Source organism: Chenopodium quinoa, unplaced genomic scaffold, assembly GCF_001683475.1.
Source record: "Chenopodium quinoa cultivar QQ74 unplaced genomic scaffold, ASM168347v1, whole genome shotgun sequence".
Taxonomy (NCBI): domain Eukaryota; kingdom Viridiplantae; phylum Streptophyta; class Magnoliopsida; order Caryophyllales; family Amaranthaceae; genus Chenopodium; species Chenopodium quinoa.
In genome coordinates this window covers 393,713-411,962 of record NW_018743977.1, presented here as the reverse complement: position 1 = coordinate 411,962, position 18,250 = coordinate 393,713, and the positions used below count along the sequence as shown (strand labels likewise).

The 18,250-nt window shown below is 35.8% G+C and overlaps 1 protein-coding gene across 2 annotated transcripts; it reads left to right on the top strand.

The window, feature by feature from the left end:
- The first annotated feature begins 1,599 nt into the window (after window positions 1-1,599).
- On the top strand, window positions 1,600-18,173 carry LOC110689656. Of its 2 annotated transcripts, XM_021866421.1 has the most exons (17): window positions 1,600-2,121; window positions 2,215-2,306; window positions 2,450-2,558; window positions 3,355-3,423; window positions 3,498-3,656; window positions 3,750-3,823; window positions 5,126-5,228; window positions 5,458-5,500; window positions 9,572-9,634; window positions 12,386-12,612; window positions 12,819-12,939; window positions 13,085-13,185; window positions 15,546-15,659; window positions 15,753-15,920; window positions 16,014-16,157; window positions 16,232-16,377; window positions 17,774-18,173. In XM_021866421.1, the coding sequence occupies exons 2-17, from the start codon at window positions 2,243-2,245 to the stop codon at window positions 17,923-17,925; spliced, it is 1,857 nt and encodes a 618-aa protein (XP_021722113.1). In that variant the 5' UTR covers window positions 1,600-2,121; window positions 2,215-2,242; the 3' UTR covers window positions 17,926-18,173. The 2 variants fall into 2 exon arrangements, with proteins under 2 accessions (XP_021722113.1, XP_021722114.1); XM_021866422.1 differs by lacking the exons at window positions 1,600-2,121; window positions 2,215-2,306 and having other exon boundaries at window positions 2,510-2,558; window positions 3,764-3,823.
- The last annotated feature ends 77 nt before the right edge of the window (window positions 18,174-18,250 follow it).

The following is an 18,250-nucleotide window of genomic DNA, read 5'->3' as shown; positions in this document are numbered from 1 at the left end:
ATCCCATTCCCCTTCCACACGCCAGGCAGTAGCCCACAACAGTCCCCCATTCTCATCCCGAGCCACAGCCCCAGGCTCAGCATAAGTACTAGAAATATGCGCATCAATATTGATCTTGATAATCCTAGCAGGAGGCTTCGTCCATGAACTGATCAGAGGAGCAACAGGGGTGGCATGCTTCGGAAAGACTCGTTTATTAACATAGGAGCAATAATCAGTCACCAATTTAGCAAAGCTCACTGCTGTGTAAACTGCATTCAGAGATTTTTGCTCATGAATAAATTTGTTCCTGCAATACCAATTAGACCAGAGCAAGCTAAGTACGCAAATCATGTTTATCCAATTTGCTATTGAACCACATTAATTTTTCTAGAAAGGGGTCTGCAGAACCTTCATTATCAACCAGTAATTGAAAACTGCTACTCGCCCATACCTCCTTGTCCTTTGTACAGTCAAAGAGGACATGATTCACGGACTCTCCCACCAAGCTACAGCAAGGGCACGTCTGATCAGTAGCAATGTGACGACGAAACAACTCTTCCTTAACAGCCATACTCCCCTTGCACGCTTGCCACGCAAAGTGACTAAGTTTTGCAGGGCCATCAAGGTGCCAAACCACATGCCACGCCTTATACTCCTTATCATGAGAGTCCATAGAAGTCCTATTTAAATGCCCAAGCATACCCAACCAACAGCCAGATTTCACTCTATACTCGCCATCCTTAGTGTGCCACCAGAACATAGTCTATTGGGGAAGAAATTGAAAGAGGGAGCTTCATGATTAATTTACAGTCTGCATGAGAAAATAAATTTTGAATTAAATCAGCATTCCACTCCCCACTTTCTACAAAGATCAAATCAGCTACACGCAAGTCAAGATCAAAATTCGAGCCATGAGAGGGAGCTGCATTATTGGCAGCCCCTTGCAGCCACGGATCAAGCCACACTCTAATAGAACTGCCGTTCCAAACCCCCCAACGAAGTCCTTCTAGCAATAGGGACTTGGCTCCCAACAAACTCCGCCAAGAGAAGTTTGGATTATAGCCCTGGTAAGCTTCCAAAACCGAACTATTCTTAAAGTAATGTGCCTTAAGAATAGAATGCAGGAATGAATTTTGGTCACTATGGAGGCGCCACATTTGTTTTGCAAATAGAGCTTGATTAAACACTTTGAGATCCTGGAATCCAAGTCCACCCCTTGACTTCGGCATACATTATTATTACGAATGTAACAAGACTCAACTTTTTATATTTTCTTTATACATTATTGTACACGTAAGGTTTCTTCAAAAAATAAATCGTATAAGGTCAAAGTTTGGCCAAATCAGACAATCACATCAGATCAGATCAAATCGGAAAAAATAAGGTGAACTAACAAGCTTTTAATCAAAGCGGAATGTATGAAATATATGTTCTTTAATTATAATCATCAAAGTTAGTTAAAGGCTCTGTTCAATTCAGCTTAAAAAATTAACATTCAGTAAAAAATAATTTCAGTTCAGTAAAAATAAGTTCAGTTAAGCAAAAATAATTTCAGTAAAAATAATTTTAGTTCAGTAAAAATCAGAAACTATGAAGAAGAAATATACGAGTAACAGAGAATCAATAAAAATATTTTCAGTTCAGTAAAAATAATTTTAGTTCCTTACAAATAAGGTGAAGTGAACTAGGCCAAAGTGTAATGTAGGGCAAAAGTTAACGAGTGCCCCGGGGCGTTAGATTAGAGAGCTAAATGTAGAAATATTATAGTAAAATTAACATTAATTACATCGATCGACGCGTGATTTTGTCATCCATTCCGAACTTCATACTATTTTAAGTAATATATTAATCCTTTATTTAACGCTCCGGGACGCTTGTTAGCAAGATCCATGTAGGAACAGTGAAAAAGTCAACACGTTGCATTAAAAAAAAAATTAAATTAAATAAAAAAAATAAAAAATAATAATAAAAAAAAAATTACTTGTACTCCGTATTATTCTTATTCTTTACTGAGTACGAGTATTTCTCTTCTGCGTTGTGCAACTGCAACAAAACTGCAGCTGAAGCTTAGGGCTATGGCAACTCAGGCCTTTATAAAAATGTCTCATAATTAGCGGATAATTACAATCCTTAATTCTGGTACTGCCTCATTTTTCCCATATAACTCTTACTACTAATTTACCCAAATTTTATTGATTTTTCAATTTTCATCACTTAATCTACTAACTGCAGCATAATCGTGTTAAATTATTGCGAAACAATGACAAAAACTCCATCTTTGGTGAACCTCTGCTTTGGTGCCCTTCAACATCACATTCTTTATGGTATAATAAAACGTAGTATTCTTAATTTTACTTTTTGCCTAATTTAGGTCAATTATTAATTTGTATATCAAAGTTTTCACTTTTTTTTTTCTTGGATTTTTTTATTTTTTATTTTTTATTTTTGTAATTTATATTTTTTACAGGGGAAGATGATGAGTTAGTTCAGGGAATATATGAGCTACCCACTGAGCTGTTTGATGGTTTATTGAAGAACCTGCCTGCTATAGCCCTCCAAAAATTGCAATTACAAATGTTTGTACTCTTTAATTTTCACTTCTTCACAAAAATTTTAAGAAACCCACTTCTGATTAGGTTAAATTGTTGTTTGTTTCCGCTTCAATTTTCTTTATTTGATGATTTTTGCTTGTATTTTTATTTGATTTATCAAGTTCTGAGGAGGGGGGGCGGGGCGGGGATTGTATTGCTTATGTGTAGATAATCTTGCATTGTTGTTCATTGTATTGTATATATGCCGGTTTTAGTGAGTTGATAATGCTTGGCTGACTTCGAATTTGGTTTGGTATTGACAAGTTAGAGTAGTGTGAGGACTATTGGGATAGGGCTCTTTATGAATTCAGTCTTTGCGTTAAAAAGAGCGGGTAATTCATAACAGTTTATTGGATAGTAAGAGGGGTGTGGACTGTGGAGTGCGGACCGATCAAGCCTAACCTTCTATTGTGGACGTCAAGCTTGCTGAATATAATCATAGTTATGCACTTGTGCTTGAACCAAACTCGAGTGGAATTATGAGCTGCATCGCTTTTCACGTTTATTGAGCAAACAAGATTAGCTTTTTTTAATGACTAGCCTTACTTGTCTATTTAAGCATCTTTGTTACATCAATTTTGATGTATTTATGACTAGTGATGTTGATTATGTGATCCATCTTCCATCAATATCATCCCTTGTGAAAATGAACATTTTCTAGGAAGGGGATACCTATTTCATCTATGGTTTGGGTGTCGCAATTTTGTTTGAGCATGGAGTGTTGGAAATATTTCCACAAGTTCTAGATATTTAATTTTGTTTTATCTAAATATCCTGGCAGGCCTTTGGAGAGACAGACTGAGTTTGACCTTGAGTATGATTGCTCTGGAAATGGAAGGAAGCGTGTGAGGTTAGATTCTCATTCAATGGCATTCTTTGTCCTTTCTGGAAAAGTGGATTATAATATTCAGTACTCTTGCTCAGATATGGCAAGTTCGAAATTGCATGGAAGGCATTATATTCCTCACGTTGGCCTGAACTTGTCAAGCATTCCCAAGAGAATCCTTCGTCACAAAAAAGTATGTTGGAATGTGAAGCACCATTTGACTGGCAACATATGTATTGGGAAATGCATCTTCAGAAGTATGTGAAATGACAAAACAAGCTACCCTTTTTTTTTTAATCTAAATTTAATTTGGTCATTACTTATTTTCGGGCTTCTCACGCAAATGTTAGTTGCTTTGATGCAGCTGCAGAGAGAGCTATGTTACCGTCTTTTGATGGATGTGTTGGGGATGTTAAAATTCCAGGTAGCTTGATGCTTTCTTCAAAGGTTTTATCGGATGTGAAGTTTTGATGTGCTAGATTGGCTTTATTAGCTTATTTTGAAACATTAATATTTTGGACTGCCAATATTTTATTTAGCCAATTCATCTGCCATACAATTATTGAATATTGGGTATGAGCTAATCTTCTTTTGGTGGAAGCTCTGGTAATTAGTTAAAGTGGATGTTATGATCCAGCAGTCCAACCCAGCTTGCCCATTCTGACTTTGTTTGCTATTGTGTTCATCTATATGCTTCTGCAATTTCTTGTGTTAAAGCCTTTAAGGAGTACCTTTTATTTGTAATAAGCCCTATAATTAAAAGGAGGTAACTTGTGTTGTATATGATCAACAAAATTTTCTTAGGTGTGGTTAAGCTGTCACTTAGTCCTGTTACTTCTTTTATAAAGTCGATTAGTTTATGCTGGAGAGCGGGCTTTTCACATTGTGGAACTGCTGATACCTTTGATATTTCCTTACTTGCACATTACAGCTGTGTAGTGCATAGAAACTAGAAGTAGTTTGAGGTTTTTATTAAAATTAAAAATCTCTATATGTAGTCGTACATCTACGATATTATTTTTATATTGAAGAGAATTCTGGTGGGTCCATTTACTTTGTGTGATCTGCTTATGTGCATTTCTTTCAAACAAGGCTTAAATGAATTTTGGTAGTTATTATCAATTTGGGTGGCCTCCTTTTGAATTCTCGAGTGTTTGGCTGTACAAATGCAATAGCAAGCTTGAAAATAATATTTTGCGGCCAGTATTATTTACATAAAATTGTTAGTTTAATACAACATTTGATGTTATAAAAAACTAGCAGTATAAATTTACTAATGCAAGCTGATTAGTCCGCAACTCCATATCCATGGAGAATTGGAGCATAAAGTTCTGCTCCAGATACTGCCTAATCTCTACTGCAGTTAATGCACAAATTTATATCATGATGTGATTTATGCTGTTCGCCATCTGAAAGTTGTACCCTTGCTTTTAAATATGAGAGCTTGAGCCTTGAGGTATTCATGTTATGTACGTGTTGCTAACTTACTGCTGAACTTTTTCCTTTTTTTTTTTTTAGAACTTTACGACAATATAAATAATTTTGTCCAGAAACTTGCTGACAAAGGCAATTTTCTTGGCAGCTCCCAATTTCCAGTATGTATTCAGCTCTCATGTGTTCACCTGATATCTTTCATCTTGCTGTGTAACTTGGTTGTTGGATCTCTGGTTGAATATTTTTCTTTTGCATATTCATGTGCTGACTTATTGTCATGATTACTTTCCAGATGAACTAATCAAAATAATGGGTTATGAGGAACCAACTAAAGGATCAATGCATCATTACTCCAAATTGCGTGGTCATTGCCAAGACTTTGGATGTTATGTGAGGTGGACTACTTTAGCTGTCCATATCATGTTTTCCTGGTGGATTTATACTTTTATGGATGGATGTTTTGGTCATCTTGTTCATCACTTCATGTGTTCTTTGAGCTTTTACATGCATATGGACTGGTGACCATGTTTTTGTTCTTCTATGTTATTAAAAAGATCTGTTTGCATGGCTGATATCATGTTTGGGACAGTTGAAGGTGCTTAAATGGTATTCTTGTTCTTGCAGATCTTTGAGACTTCAGAACATATTTTGCAATAAGGAAACTTGTGTAAGTGGCTGTCTATCTCTTGTTCTGAAAAGCAATAAATATATAAACTTGCAGGTTGCTTTACACTGTCAAGATTCGAGAAAGTTTTCATACATAGTGTTACCTTTTTTCTGTAAAAAAAAAGTCTGTTTCCTTATATTAAAGATGGTTACCAATCTCTTTTGGATGGGTTTGTTGAAAAGTTACTTTTGGATCTTGATGATTCACACTTAGTAGATCTTGACTTCTAGTTTGAAGTAATATTTGTTCTACTCTCTGATTTTTGGGGTTTCAGCAGAGATAATACAGTAAAGCTTTAACTGATGATTGAATGTATTCCTTACAAAAAAAAAATTTAATATTACTTCCAAGTAAAATCTGTGCTCTCATATTGATGACATAGTTAAATTATAAACAAAAAAAAGGAAAATTAGCATTCTTTTGCAAGCTGGATAAATTTTGTAATTTCTGCTGGTGTCTGAGTAGAGTGAGTACTCAGAGTAAAATGTGGCAAGCAAGCTTACCATTTACTGTTTTTTGGTCTAGTTTGAGCATTCCATTAACCTAGGATTTGATTCTTATGTTCTACTGTTTTATGTTGCATGGCATGAAATGTAAAATGTTTAACACTGACTCATTTTTAGAGGGAGTTCAAATAACTCTGTCCCGCTCTTGTGTACCATTTAATTTATTTGTTAAATCTCATTATCAATTAGCTATTTTCAGTAAATTGTATTTTAACCAGTCTTCCATCCTTTTGCCTTCCCCCTTCTCGTCATCCCAGAATCCCGGCCTTTATCAGCTGCAGAAAACCACAGATAGTCACTTTTCCTCCTTCCCCCTTCGCGATTGCCATCAATTATCATTGTCTCTGTGTTAATCAGCTATATATGGTCAGTCAAATTGATGTTTCTCTCTATGTTAACTCTGATTTGGGTTCCAAAAGTCAGGGGGGTTCAAATGTACTCCGTAGTGGACAATCAACATAGGTAATAAGGGTGGTAGTGCTGGATTGATCCGTAAAAGACTTGTGCTAGAGATAGTTAGAGCTTTTTGCATCAAGCGATTAGTGCTGGAGTGGAAAACTCAAATGTTGGAGGTGTATTCAATGTTATCTTCTTTCTTCTCCTTGCTTCTTGTTATTGACTGATATGAAATCTGAGAAATAGTTTGTTGGATGGAGAGGGATTTTTTTTTTTTTTTTTTTTTTTAATTTTTGTTAGGAGGGGGAGGGGGGGGGAGGTAACTTCTATATTATGTACATAGGTTCAAGAATGTATTTGTTTTCAGTCTGTTGAGCATATGAGGTCTGGGAGTTAGCATCAATCTGGCCAAGTCCTTATTTAATAAAATAAGGGGAGGGGGGGGGGGTATTTTGTCCATCTTGAGGTTTTGTTCTAGGCTGGGTTTAAGATGTAGGCCATGTAGCCTATCACCACTTAATTATTCGAGTATTTATCTTTGTGGTGGCTTGGGAGTTCAATACTTCAATGTCCTGTACTCCTGTAGTTAAATAAAGGTTATACTGGAAAAAAGAGTTAATATTTTCCAAAGGCGAGATTCACTCTATTCTATTTGTCTTTTTAGTGTATTCTATTTGGCACTGGTCCCTTTTGGTGTGGCTGATAGGCTTTGCCACTTTGGAATTCTTGATTATTTTGTTTGAAGATAACAAAGATAATAGAGTTCATTAGATTCAGCTTTAGTTTGTAGCCCTGGGGTAATTATGGTGTAGGTTGTGGATATTTGATGGCATTTTGGTGGAAAATGGAGAAAGCATTAAAAATCAGCTTTGGTTTGTCGACTTGAGGAATAGGATTGTGTGGATTCTGGAAAATTGGTGATATCTTCTTGGTAGAAAATGGATTGGGCAGTTCCCATTGGAGTTAAACTGTTTTTCGGCATATACTGATCCGCAGTTTGTAGAACCAGTTTTAGGCAAAATTTCTTTCTTTAAAACTAGTCAAAAGTAAATTAAATATCTGTAAAGTTGAGTAGAGTAAATTGTATTTTAACCAGTGTCCATCCTTTTAACTTTCTATATTGTGTACATAGGTTCAAGAATGTATTTCTTTTCAGTCTGTCGAGCGTATTCTAGGTCTGGGAGTTAGCATCAATCTGGCCAAGTCCTTTTTAAATAACGGGAGGGGAGGTATTTTGTCCATCTTGAGGTTTTGTTCTTGGGTGGTTTTAAGATGTAGTCTATCACCACTTAATTTTTCGAGTATTATCCATGTGGTGGCTTAGGAGTTCAATGTCCTGTAGTTGAATAAAGGTTATACAAGAAAAAAGAGTTTTTATTTTCCAAAGGCTAGACTCACCCTCATTCGATTTGTCTATATAGCATACGCTATTTGGCTCTGATCCCTTTTGGTGGGGCTGATAGGCTTTGCGGCTTTAGAATTGCGGATTATTTTGGTTGAAGATAGAAAAGATAATAGAGTTCATTAGATTCAGCTTTAGTTTGTAGCCCTGGGGTAAAAATGGTGTAGGTTGTGAATATTTGATGGCATTTTGGTGGAAAATTGAGAAAGCATCAAAAATTAGCTTTGGTTTGTAGACTTGAGGAATAAGATCGTGTGGATTCTGGAAAATTGGTGATACCTTCTTGGCAGAAAATGGATCAGACAGTTCCCATTGAATCTAAACTGTTTTTGGCATATAATGATCTGCAGTATGTAGAACCAGTTGTAGGGCAAAATTTCTCTCTTTAAAACTAGTCACAAGTAAAATTAAATATCTGTGAAATTGAGAAATTTTGCACTTGCACCTTGCACTATTGCAATGATTGTGAGCCTTATTAAATAGTCGGTATCTATATTAATTCCGGGACATTGCAATATAAGGAGAATAGTTGGTTTACCAAGTTTCTAAATTTGATCATTTCCAGGTAAGTTATGCTGGTTTGGGCCTTGGACGGGCCAGGAGAACTGGCAGGCTGCTTTCATGGCTGTTGTGTGCCTGTGTGTGTTGTAAAGGAGTTATATAACAATCAATGATCAAGCTACTACTTCTAGTCTTGTCCATCTCTTTGGGATCAAGTTGTTTTCCTGGTCGTTGTATGATCTAGGCCTTCCAAGGGCTTATTTAACTTTTTTAGTTTATTTTTTTTATTTTTGTATATAAGTTTAACAGCATGATTGTCACACTATGTTGTACAGATTAATTGTTAACCTGTCAGTGTTGCTAGTTGTCAACTGCTCTTATTTTCTTCTCAACAATCCCCTTTGATGTCATCCCTTTGAAATCTATTTTGTTTGGGCCAAATTTTGGTATGATGTGTCTGATTTTTGCAGATAAATCTTTTTACTTTTTCCGTTTTTTTTCTTTGTTCTATATCTTGATCATCCAACTTATATTCTTACCCAGAAAATGACATATAAAGGGTCAAGCACACTGATGGGTGAAGAAGAAGCTAGTTTGAACCACACATATTAATGACGGAAGATTGTCTGCAACAGTGTTATAGAAGTAATAGAACACCTTGTAATTTCCAAATCCATTAACAGTCACTGGTCGCGTAGATTATATCACATTAGGAAAATAGAGAACAAATTTGGACTTGTATGAAAATTTTGAGGCGTGGCAGGGGGCTTGAATAAAAAATAACCCAAACAAGATACAGTCAAAAACCTATATCATATCAACTTGTAAGGTCATCACCCTAAACATAAATCCTTGGCCACTAAGTCCATATGTTGTATATTCTATGCTACATGGAAACAATCGTGATTATCTATCTGCATTACTCTATAACGTTTTGTTGAAGGTCTGACTAACTCTCTCTTAGTGAGTTATAATCCTAAACTTATGCTGCTTTAATACTTTCAATGCTAAAATTTGTTATCAAATGTACTCTAGCACAAACAAGACGTTAAAGTATACTAATCTTTTGAAATTAACACAAGTATACAGGCTCTTGATTTCTTCCCTTTCTCTTTAATTTTGTTTTGGGATTGATTTCGTCCTCTCTCTCTCTCTCTCTCTCTCTCTCTCTCTCTCTCTCTCTCTCTCTCTCTTTGGGTGTGCTTTGGTTTCTTGGTTTTTAAATAGCATTTTATATTGTTCGTTGATCATTATGCTCTGTTGCAGCAATTATTAGCAAACAGCAAGTTGCAAGGTTTGTTGCTAAGGAGAATTTCCTCCGACATGCACGTGAGTCCCTATATCTAAAAAATTTATGATTCTTCGTAAGTCTGGGCTATATCCAGCTCCCACCTTCTAGTAGCTTCATGTTGGCACGTGAAACATTGTTGCAATTACTCAGACTAATTTTATATGTACCATGCGTGCGTGAAATTGTAAAAGCATTTACGACTGCTTATACTATGTTTGCTTTAAAATTTGAAAGTACTAGAAAATTAACTGAATTATAGTATCACTCTTTATTATCTTTCTTTATTCAAAATACTTGTAAGTGTATAGTAGGATTGAGAAGAGATGAGGAATTTCTGTGGTCTGGGTCTAGTGATGTTAGAAAAGATCACCCTGTGGGTTTGGAATTGGTGTGTCGTGTCTTCTGGGAAGGTGGTGGCTGAAAAGACTGCTTGTAAAATTAATGGTTGTGGTGCTTCCCTCATGATTCAGTGTTCTTTTGGCACTGAGTCATAAAAGCAAATTTTGGCTAGTACCAAAATGGTTGGGATGCACTGAGGGATTTGTTGCCAGAGTTACACATGGTTGTCTATAAAATTTATTTCGGGGGTGTTCACTTTATTCTTCCCTCTACTTAGGTTCAAAATTGGGGCTGGTTCTCGGCCTCTCGCATTTGTTTTTGAATAGATGTTCAAATATAAGGGCAACCTTTTTATGTTTGATAACCTGATTATACCGCCAATGTCCTTATCTACATAATGCCCCAGTGTCTGGTTTTATCACAAGAATGCTCTGGTTCTGGAGGTTTTCACATGAGAGGGAGATAAAGGAGCTTCCTTCTTTGCTTGAGGATCTCAACCTTCAATTGACTGCAGTATACGATTCAAGGATATGGATGGGGAACTCTTAGGGAAGCTTTTTAAGTAGATCTTTACTCTGTTGTTTGACTTGATAGTAAATTTGATTGGAAAATTTCCTTTAAAGGTGAGAGCTTTTGTTTAGAGATTGGCATTTGATAGAATTATACTGACATGCTTCAATGGTGTAAGTTGAGGCTATAGATCTTTCACCTGATATTCTTTGTTGTGCCGAAGCGCTAGTGTGTCTTGCTCACATGTTTTCCTTTATTGTAAAAAGGCAAGTTACTTTTGGAAGAGATTGTTTGCCTAGGATCTAGAATCTTGGTTTACCATTTGATGGTGGTGGATTGGCAAACAATTTAATTTTTCGGGGTTTGTTAGACAAAGAGAAGAAGGTGTTGGCACAATAGAGGTGACAGAATGCTCTTATGCCAATTTTGTGGTTTTTTTGGTTGGAGCAAAATTTCCCGTGTCTTTTCTGGAGTTTCCTTATGTTCTGAAGTTGCACAGGACAAAGTAACTTATCTAGCCTCTTTATGGGTTAAGGCGGTTGGGCCGGGGCATTAAAGAACTATTTAATTGGTGTAGGTAAAGCAGATCTATGCCAATGATTCCAAGTAGTAATAGATAGATATAAAGATAATGAGCATTAATTTACATATTGAACTAACTAAAAGTGATGAGATGGAATGCCTTTGATCCTGATTTGGACTGTCTTTTGAAGTTTTGAAATCCCAAAGACACCAAAGTTTGTGAATACACTATTAAAAATACTTAACTATCTAATAACTCCTCGATCGTTTCTATATAATTGTAGATATTTCTTCTAGTTTTGACTCTTTTCCTTCTTACCATATTCTTTCCTAGTATTAATATAAAGTATCTTTTAAGTATAGTAATATCTCCTAGATTGATTCTCCTCTAAAATTGTAAGGTCTACAGTTTTTTATGATTAATTTCTTTTTCCCTAATTTTTGTGAAAATTAAAAGGTGATCCCAAATTTTGACCCCACCTTCGATGTTCCCTTGTAGTAAAAAGATAATTTGCTGGCGTAGGTTTCCCATTTGAGCCATGGAAATTCCAACTTTGCAAGTACAAACTACGGTATGAGAAAGAAGTGCATTCCAGTTTTGAGGGTATTTTACTATTTTAGGTTGACCCCTGCACTTCTCTGTTAGCCGACCCCTAATAATTTTGGGACTAAGGCTTTGTTGTTGCTGTTTATTATTTTAGGTTGACCCCCCGCACTTTTCTGTTTCTGAGTGGGTAAAAAGAACAGAGTGAGAGAAGCAAGCTAAAGCAGACATATATCTAGACTGTGTTTATCCCATATTATGGAGAGTACGGACCCTTTTCCTAAAACATGAAAAAAAATTGGGTAAGTTTCCTTCAAGCAATTTGTAACTGTAGGCTCTTTCGAGTACCCTGGCTCTTATTTCAGTGCTTGCAAAAGAGTGAATGCTCATATGTCTCGAGTATGCCTTTAGTTTCAACCTATTCAACGATTGGTTGAGTCCATATTTGTAGGTTAAGTAGTTCTAAACAAAAAGTTTCATGTGCTATTAATCTGTTATTATTTGATGAATCACCCTGGGCATCTATTTATGAACCATTATTTAGTATTGTCAATGTGTTCTTGTTAGTAGTTCATCCTTTTGAAATTAGCAAATTCTGATTCAGTATGTTTTATCAGGGAACTCAAAATAAAACCTAATCCTAATCTTGAATTTTGATGGCTGTGTGCGCCATCTAGACAAATATTTTACCCTTTCTTTATACCACTGAATATTATGCAGTAAAATGGTACAAGGTTGATTATGGAATATAGATCCTTTTCACATAGCAGAAACAGCAAAGAAGATATGTGTGCTAAAGTGCCACTATCTGACTGAAAGAGGTATTTGTATGTACATCTGGTGTTTTCTAAGAGTATGTAATATGTTGTTGCAGTGTGATGGATTATGCATGATACTGAAACAGAACAGAGAAACAATATCATCCCTGGAATTTGTCAACTGCAAGTTTTCATTGGCGATTTTGGAGGCAATCTGTAATACATTGGAAATGGAAGGTACACAAGCACATGGAGTGAAACATTTTTCTGTCAAAGCATCAAAGTTTTTAGAAGAAAATCCAGCGTTTTTTCCGCCAAAGCTCGTATCCTTACTATCATCAAGGTACATTCCTTGTAATTGTTTCAGAACTTGTTATTTCAAGTTGGAGTATTCTTCATTGTCTTGACAGACACCCATATTGGGGAACATTTTTTTTAGTGGAATTCGATTCAGCAAGCACATGGAATAAAAAATATGATGTTTTACTTCTCAATCTTCTTTCCTCTTGTATCAGATTTTCTTTTTGTTGAATTTCCTTGTCACCGCAGATCACTGGAGTCATTAAGCCTTTGTGATGACCATATTGGGAGAAATTATGCTAAATTGACTCTTATGGCACTTCTTGATGCTTCATCTGCTCTCTCCACCCTAGAGCTGTCAGATAACAATGTAAGAAACTTTATCATCCGCCTATTTAAAACCTTGTGTGCTTTCTTAATCAGAATCATCTTAAATTTGGAACAACTCATATTAAGTGTTTGTCCTCTTTGTTGTGAAGTTCATTTTATCAATACAAGTTTTTACTTTACTGCAGATTTCAGGCTGGCTTTCAGATTTTCGTTGTAGCTCTTCCAATCAAGCCTTGTGTTGCAAACCGAGCAAGTCTTTGCAGTCTTTACGTGTGCTTAATCTAAGGTATAGACTGTATCACCATCACCAACCATATTAATTAAATGTAAGTTGCAGACTGAAGTGATGCAACTGATGACTATGAAGAAAAGTAGTCTGCTTTGAGACTATCTTCTTAGGCTTTGTTCTAGCTGATATGGGGGGTATGAATAGTGTTTAGAGAGAGATTAAACACAAGAGGGACCCATGTAATGGTGAGAGATCAAGAGAGATGAGGACCATAAGCCAAATATAGTGAAGTCTTAATAATTTTTCCAATTCCCAAGCAGGGAAGTGTTGGAATTAACTATTCCATAAATGATCTTCATACAGTTAACTTAACGTTTATATCATAAGCAATGTGTTTCAAGCATAATACTAACAAATCTTCATCATCTACAACGACTTTGATACAAACACAAAGCTCTTTGTCGTGCATTCCATGTTACACGTGCACATTAGTACTCTTAGAAATATATATAAAGCGAATCAACCAGCCTAACGTCTAGCTTACCCTACTAGATCAAGCCCTAAGAGCTCTTTTGTAAAAATATAGAAGAACAACCTATTCATGGTAATTAGCGAAAAGCCTTGAAGATGGTTGTTCTGTGAATATAACTTAGAATTATCATCAACTTACTCATTAACTCACAATAAGATACATTTGGCTTTTTCACCTTTCATTTTTGATAGATTTTGGAATGTTTATTGCTGTCAAGGATGTTGGAATTGGTGAAAACAAGGTTTGCAAAAAGCATCAAAGGATACACATATTGGTTATGATTCTATCTTGATATTGATATACTTTGATGCGTGCCTTCCGTAGCCAATTCGACCAGGTTACAAAATTTAGAACCTCAATTGAATCTCCTCTAATGGTTGGCACACAACATCGAACTCCGACAAGAGTTTACAACTTAGATCAATGTGCAACTGTGCAAGGAGAGTTTTCTCGCTTTCTCTCGCACGTGTTCTATGGTGGAAAAAAATAGTTGAATTCATACGTTTTAATCTGATCATATAAACTAATTATTCGTCATTTGTATCTGATCCTGTGAAGGATGAACTATCATTTAGAGTAATGCCCAGGACATACTTCCAACAAAGGGTGTGGTTTAGAAACTCACTTTGATTCCACACTTTCCACTCTCTGTTATCAATGTTGGAATTTGATTTTATTGATATTTGGGATTATCCCTTACCAGATTTGATAAAAATATGCTTAGATAATGAATGAGACGAACAATCGAACATGTGAACATTTTACTCAATCTCAGATGAATTCTTTCACATAACCCACCTTCCTCCCTATTCAGTGCTTCTCAATTGATCTCATTTAGCTCAATGTGCTGCTTTTTTCTAACTTCATTTTCTTCAATTCCCAATTTATCATTTCTGCACCAAACAACCTTGATCTGATTCAAATCTGGTTGGTTGTTCTGAATTTGAGTTTCTTACAGTTCCGTCAGCTACCTCCTGTAATTACGTGAAAACTTTTAATATCCCAATATCTAGTTAAAGTCATACTTTATTCTGTCAATGAAAGGAAAAGGATGATTCAAACATTTGTGAATTACATATTCTCAAATCAATGACAGTCGGGCAGGTTTTTTGCACCTTTGGAAGTGTTTGAACAATTTTTACGTATTTGCCACTGGATGTTTTAAAAGTATTCATATGTTGTAACTTTTAAAGGAGTATATTATTCACCCATTTGGCTAAGAATCTGTTTGGCAGAATTCCCATTGAATGGAAGCTCTATGAGAAACCTTTTTAACTGGACTGGTGTATTAAGTGCTAAACAAAAAGTTTGATAAAGAAATCTAGTTTATGACATGATTTTACTGGCTTAAATATTTTCTGAGCTATGATTTTGCTGATTTCCTCGTGCAAAAGTAGTGTACCAAGAAAAGAGTTTGTTTGTATCCCTGAACCCTTGATTAAGTGGAGGATATTGTGCCATATCTATCTTTATACAGCCTTATTATAATCAAGATTTCATATAGGACTTCACTATGCAAATTTGTTTACACTTAACTGCCTCTCTGCGTTGAATGCTGCTGGGGATGGAAGAGAATAATCTGTTGGGGACCTATGTGAAACTTCCCTAATGAAGCTGCACTATGGGCTAATAAAAGTGTCCACCTGCAGTCTTCACTTCTACGAATTTCGTGTTTGCAATAACTGAGTGACTGATAGTGTATCTTGTTTTCAATTTTCTTAGGTTCTTCTCTCTATTGTAGCTTTAGCTTTGTACAACATTATTTTGGTTGTTAGAATATTGATGTCGTAAAACTTTGTCTATTTTTTGCTCTTCAATAACTTCCCCCCTTCTCTCCATCCGTATATGTGGAAGTTGTTTGATTAAGATCTATCTCTTACTATAGGGGAAACAATTTGCGGAAGAATGACCTTGAAGACCTTGCATCTGCACTCATTCATATGCCAGTTTTGGATACTCTAGATTTAGATGACAATCCTTTTGAGGATGATGGGATCAAGTGAGTTTGTTGTCTTGGCCTTTTTTTATTGACAACTTCCTGCCCATTTCAACAGTGAGCTATAGTTTTATGAAACTTTTCTCGACACCGCAGGTGTTTAATCCCTTACTTTGTCAAGACTTTTGAACACTTTCCCCTTGCCAATCTTAATTTGAAGAACTGTAAGCTCTCCTGTAATGGAGCAACTGAACTTCTGGAAGTTCTTTTAGCGTTAAAATACCCTTTGACTTCTCTTTCTCTGGCAGATAATGATCTTGGAAGGTTAGTCTTTTTTTTCTTTGAAATCTCTATTTATTTTGGTAAATGTTTGTTGTTTTATTTGTAAATGATGATTTCTTGTCATATTTTTGAAAGTCAAATAGCACCATTACTCGGAGATTTTATGCACACATCTATAAGGTCGCTTGATATAAGGGACATTGGCCTAGGTTCATCCGGATTTTTAGAACTGAGGATTAATATGCCAGATGTGGTGAGGCTAATCAGCATTAACATAAGGTGCTTCTTAGACCCCTTACAGCTTTCCAATAATTTGTAATCAATTTGAATGTTGAATTGCTATGTTTTCACAGTGAGAATCATGGGGGGATCCAAGCTGCGGAATTTCTTGAAGATCTTATCTCTAGAGCTTCAGAACTTGTTGATGTGCATGCAGGATACAATTTAATGCCCTCGGAATCCTTGAAAATTATATGTTCAGCCCTCACAATTGCTAAAGGTATGCTACACTGATAATAGAAAATTATAGCAGAATTCAAATGGTAACCACTGCCAAGTAATCTTCTTCCTACTTCTTGATTTATGGGCAAATGATTCATTTGAAAATATACCAGAAGTCACCCTTTTATCAGTTGGTAACTGCATCTTACTGCTTAACCGTTCCAAATTTGTTAATTGACTCTATATTGCTTGATAAATATCAACATTATTTTGCAATCCTCTGTTTTTCTCTAGATAAAATTATTCCTCCAGCTGCTGTTTTGGTTGCCTATGTCATTAATAGAACTGGAAGGACCAGCTGGCCTCTTACAATAGAGCAAATCTATATTGAAAAAAAAAAAAAAAAAAAAAAAAAAAAAAATCATTCCAGAGTCCAGATTAGCAGGGAATAAGTGCTTCCTGGAATAAGCAATTTAAACCTTTGTTCTAAGCACCCTGCTGGGATGAGATTGTGATTTGTGAAAAAAGTTGTTTTTCTATTCCACCCAAATTCTAATTTTAGTTGTCAATAAGCCTCCCAAAACTCTTGAACATAGCCTGGGGACACAAAGTTAACGCTCCTCCTAGGTCCAAAAGGAATGTGATGCTGAAAATAGTGCTCAGCATGAGCCCCGGCCCTCTCTGGAAACACAAACATTAGCATAGATTGCCTCGCGTTGCCCTTTGCCATAATTTTATCTGTTGAATTCTGTGTAGGACTTCAGTTCTGAGTGAAGTTCTAAACTTCAACTTTGTCCTTTCAAATCAATCTTAAAAGAGAAAAATCAACAGGGTCAGGATGGCTCTAAGATGTTGCAAAACAGACCTTACTTTTGAAAAGCCATATATCTTGATTTCAGTCAACAAATGCCTAGTATCTTGTAGTGATTCTAATGATTATATTAATTTTACTAACTCATGATTCCGACATATACTTTCGTATAGCTCTCATGCTTTGACCTTCCATGTTAGCTTATATATATATATATTCAACATTCTTGTCAAGTGACTATTTTGGAGTAGCTGCTCTAGGCTAGAGTTGATATGGGTCAGGTTGTGGCCAAAAGTGTTTGCCCAGAGTATTGAGATTCAGAATTAGATCAAACCTTCATTGCCTATGTTCTGTTTGTGCTTTTTAACCTGGGAAGTCGTGAACTATCTATCGGGGTTGGGTTGTTAAAATCGAAATATTAGTTATTGTTAATAGAAGGAACCCTTGCTTCAGACTTCAGAGAAGTGTACAACCTGTACTTTGTAAGCTATTAGAAATGTATAGATGCCCAATTAGTGTAGCTACTTTCAGATAGTGACAGCAATCACCAATGCTGAATGTTCTTCTATGCTGATTTAATTGATCATATTCATCTCAGGTTTTATATCTGGTTCTAAAATGAACTTAAATTGTTTTGAATCAGGGAATCTTCAACGTATTGATCTTACAGGAAACCACAAAATTTGCCTGGCTGATCACATATCGGCGCTTTCTGAATTTCAATACAATGGAGAACCAATTGTGGTGATCTCAACCTCGCTTTCCCAAGACACGCTCTATGATGATGATCCATAGAGCAGTGGCATACTGGCATGTATTAGACGTACGTTCCCTACTTAAAACGACATCCATGAGAAAATTCCCCCCTCCCCCCTTTTTATTTTTTATTTTTTTGCAATCCATGAATGTCATCAATAGGGTGTCTCATTGTGATGTCAATTCATCACTTAATAGACAGTGCAACTAGCATGTAGAAGTTGAAGGTAAAGAAATTCCAATCATTTGTTATAAACTCTTAAAATAAATCTTTAATGTTTGCTACATGTTTTGGTACAAGGTTTAGCCTTTCAATTTTTTATTTTTTAATATCTTTCTAATACAATGCAGCGGGATCATTGAA

Bases quoted from the DNA above. Each gene is read 5' to 3' on its own strand.
- LOC110689656 (XM_021866421.1), top strand. From the start codon at position 2,243: ATGACAAAAACTCCATCTTTGGTGAACCTCTGCTTTGGTGCCCTTCAA. The intron at 12,940-13,084 runs GTAAGAAACTTT...ACTTTACTGCAG, and splicing joins TAGAGCTGTCAGATAACAAT to ATTTCAGGCTGGCTTTCAGA. The intron at 16,158-16,231 runs GTGCTTCTTAGA...ATGTTTTCACAG, and splicing joins CTAATCAGCATTAACATAAG to TGAGAATCATGGGGGGATCC.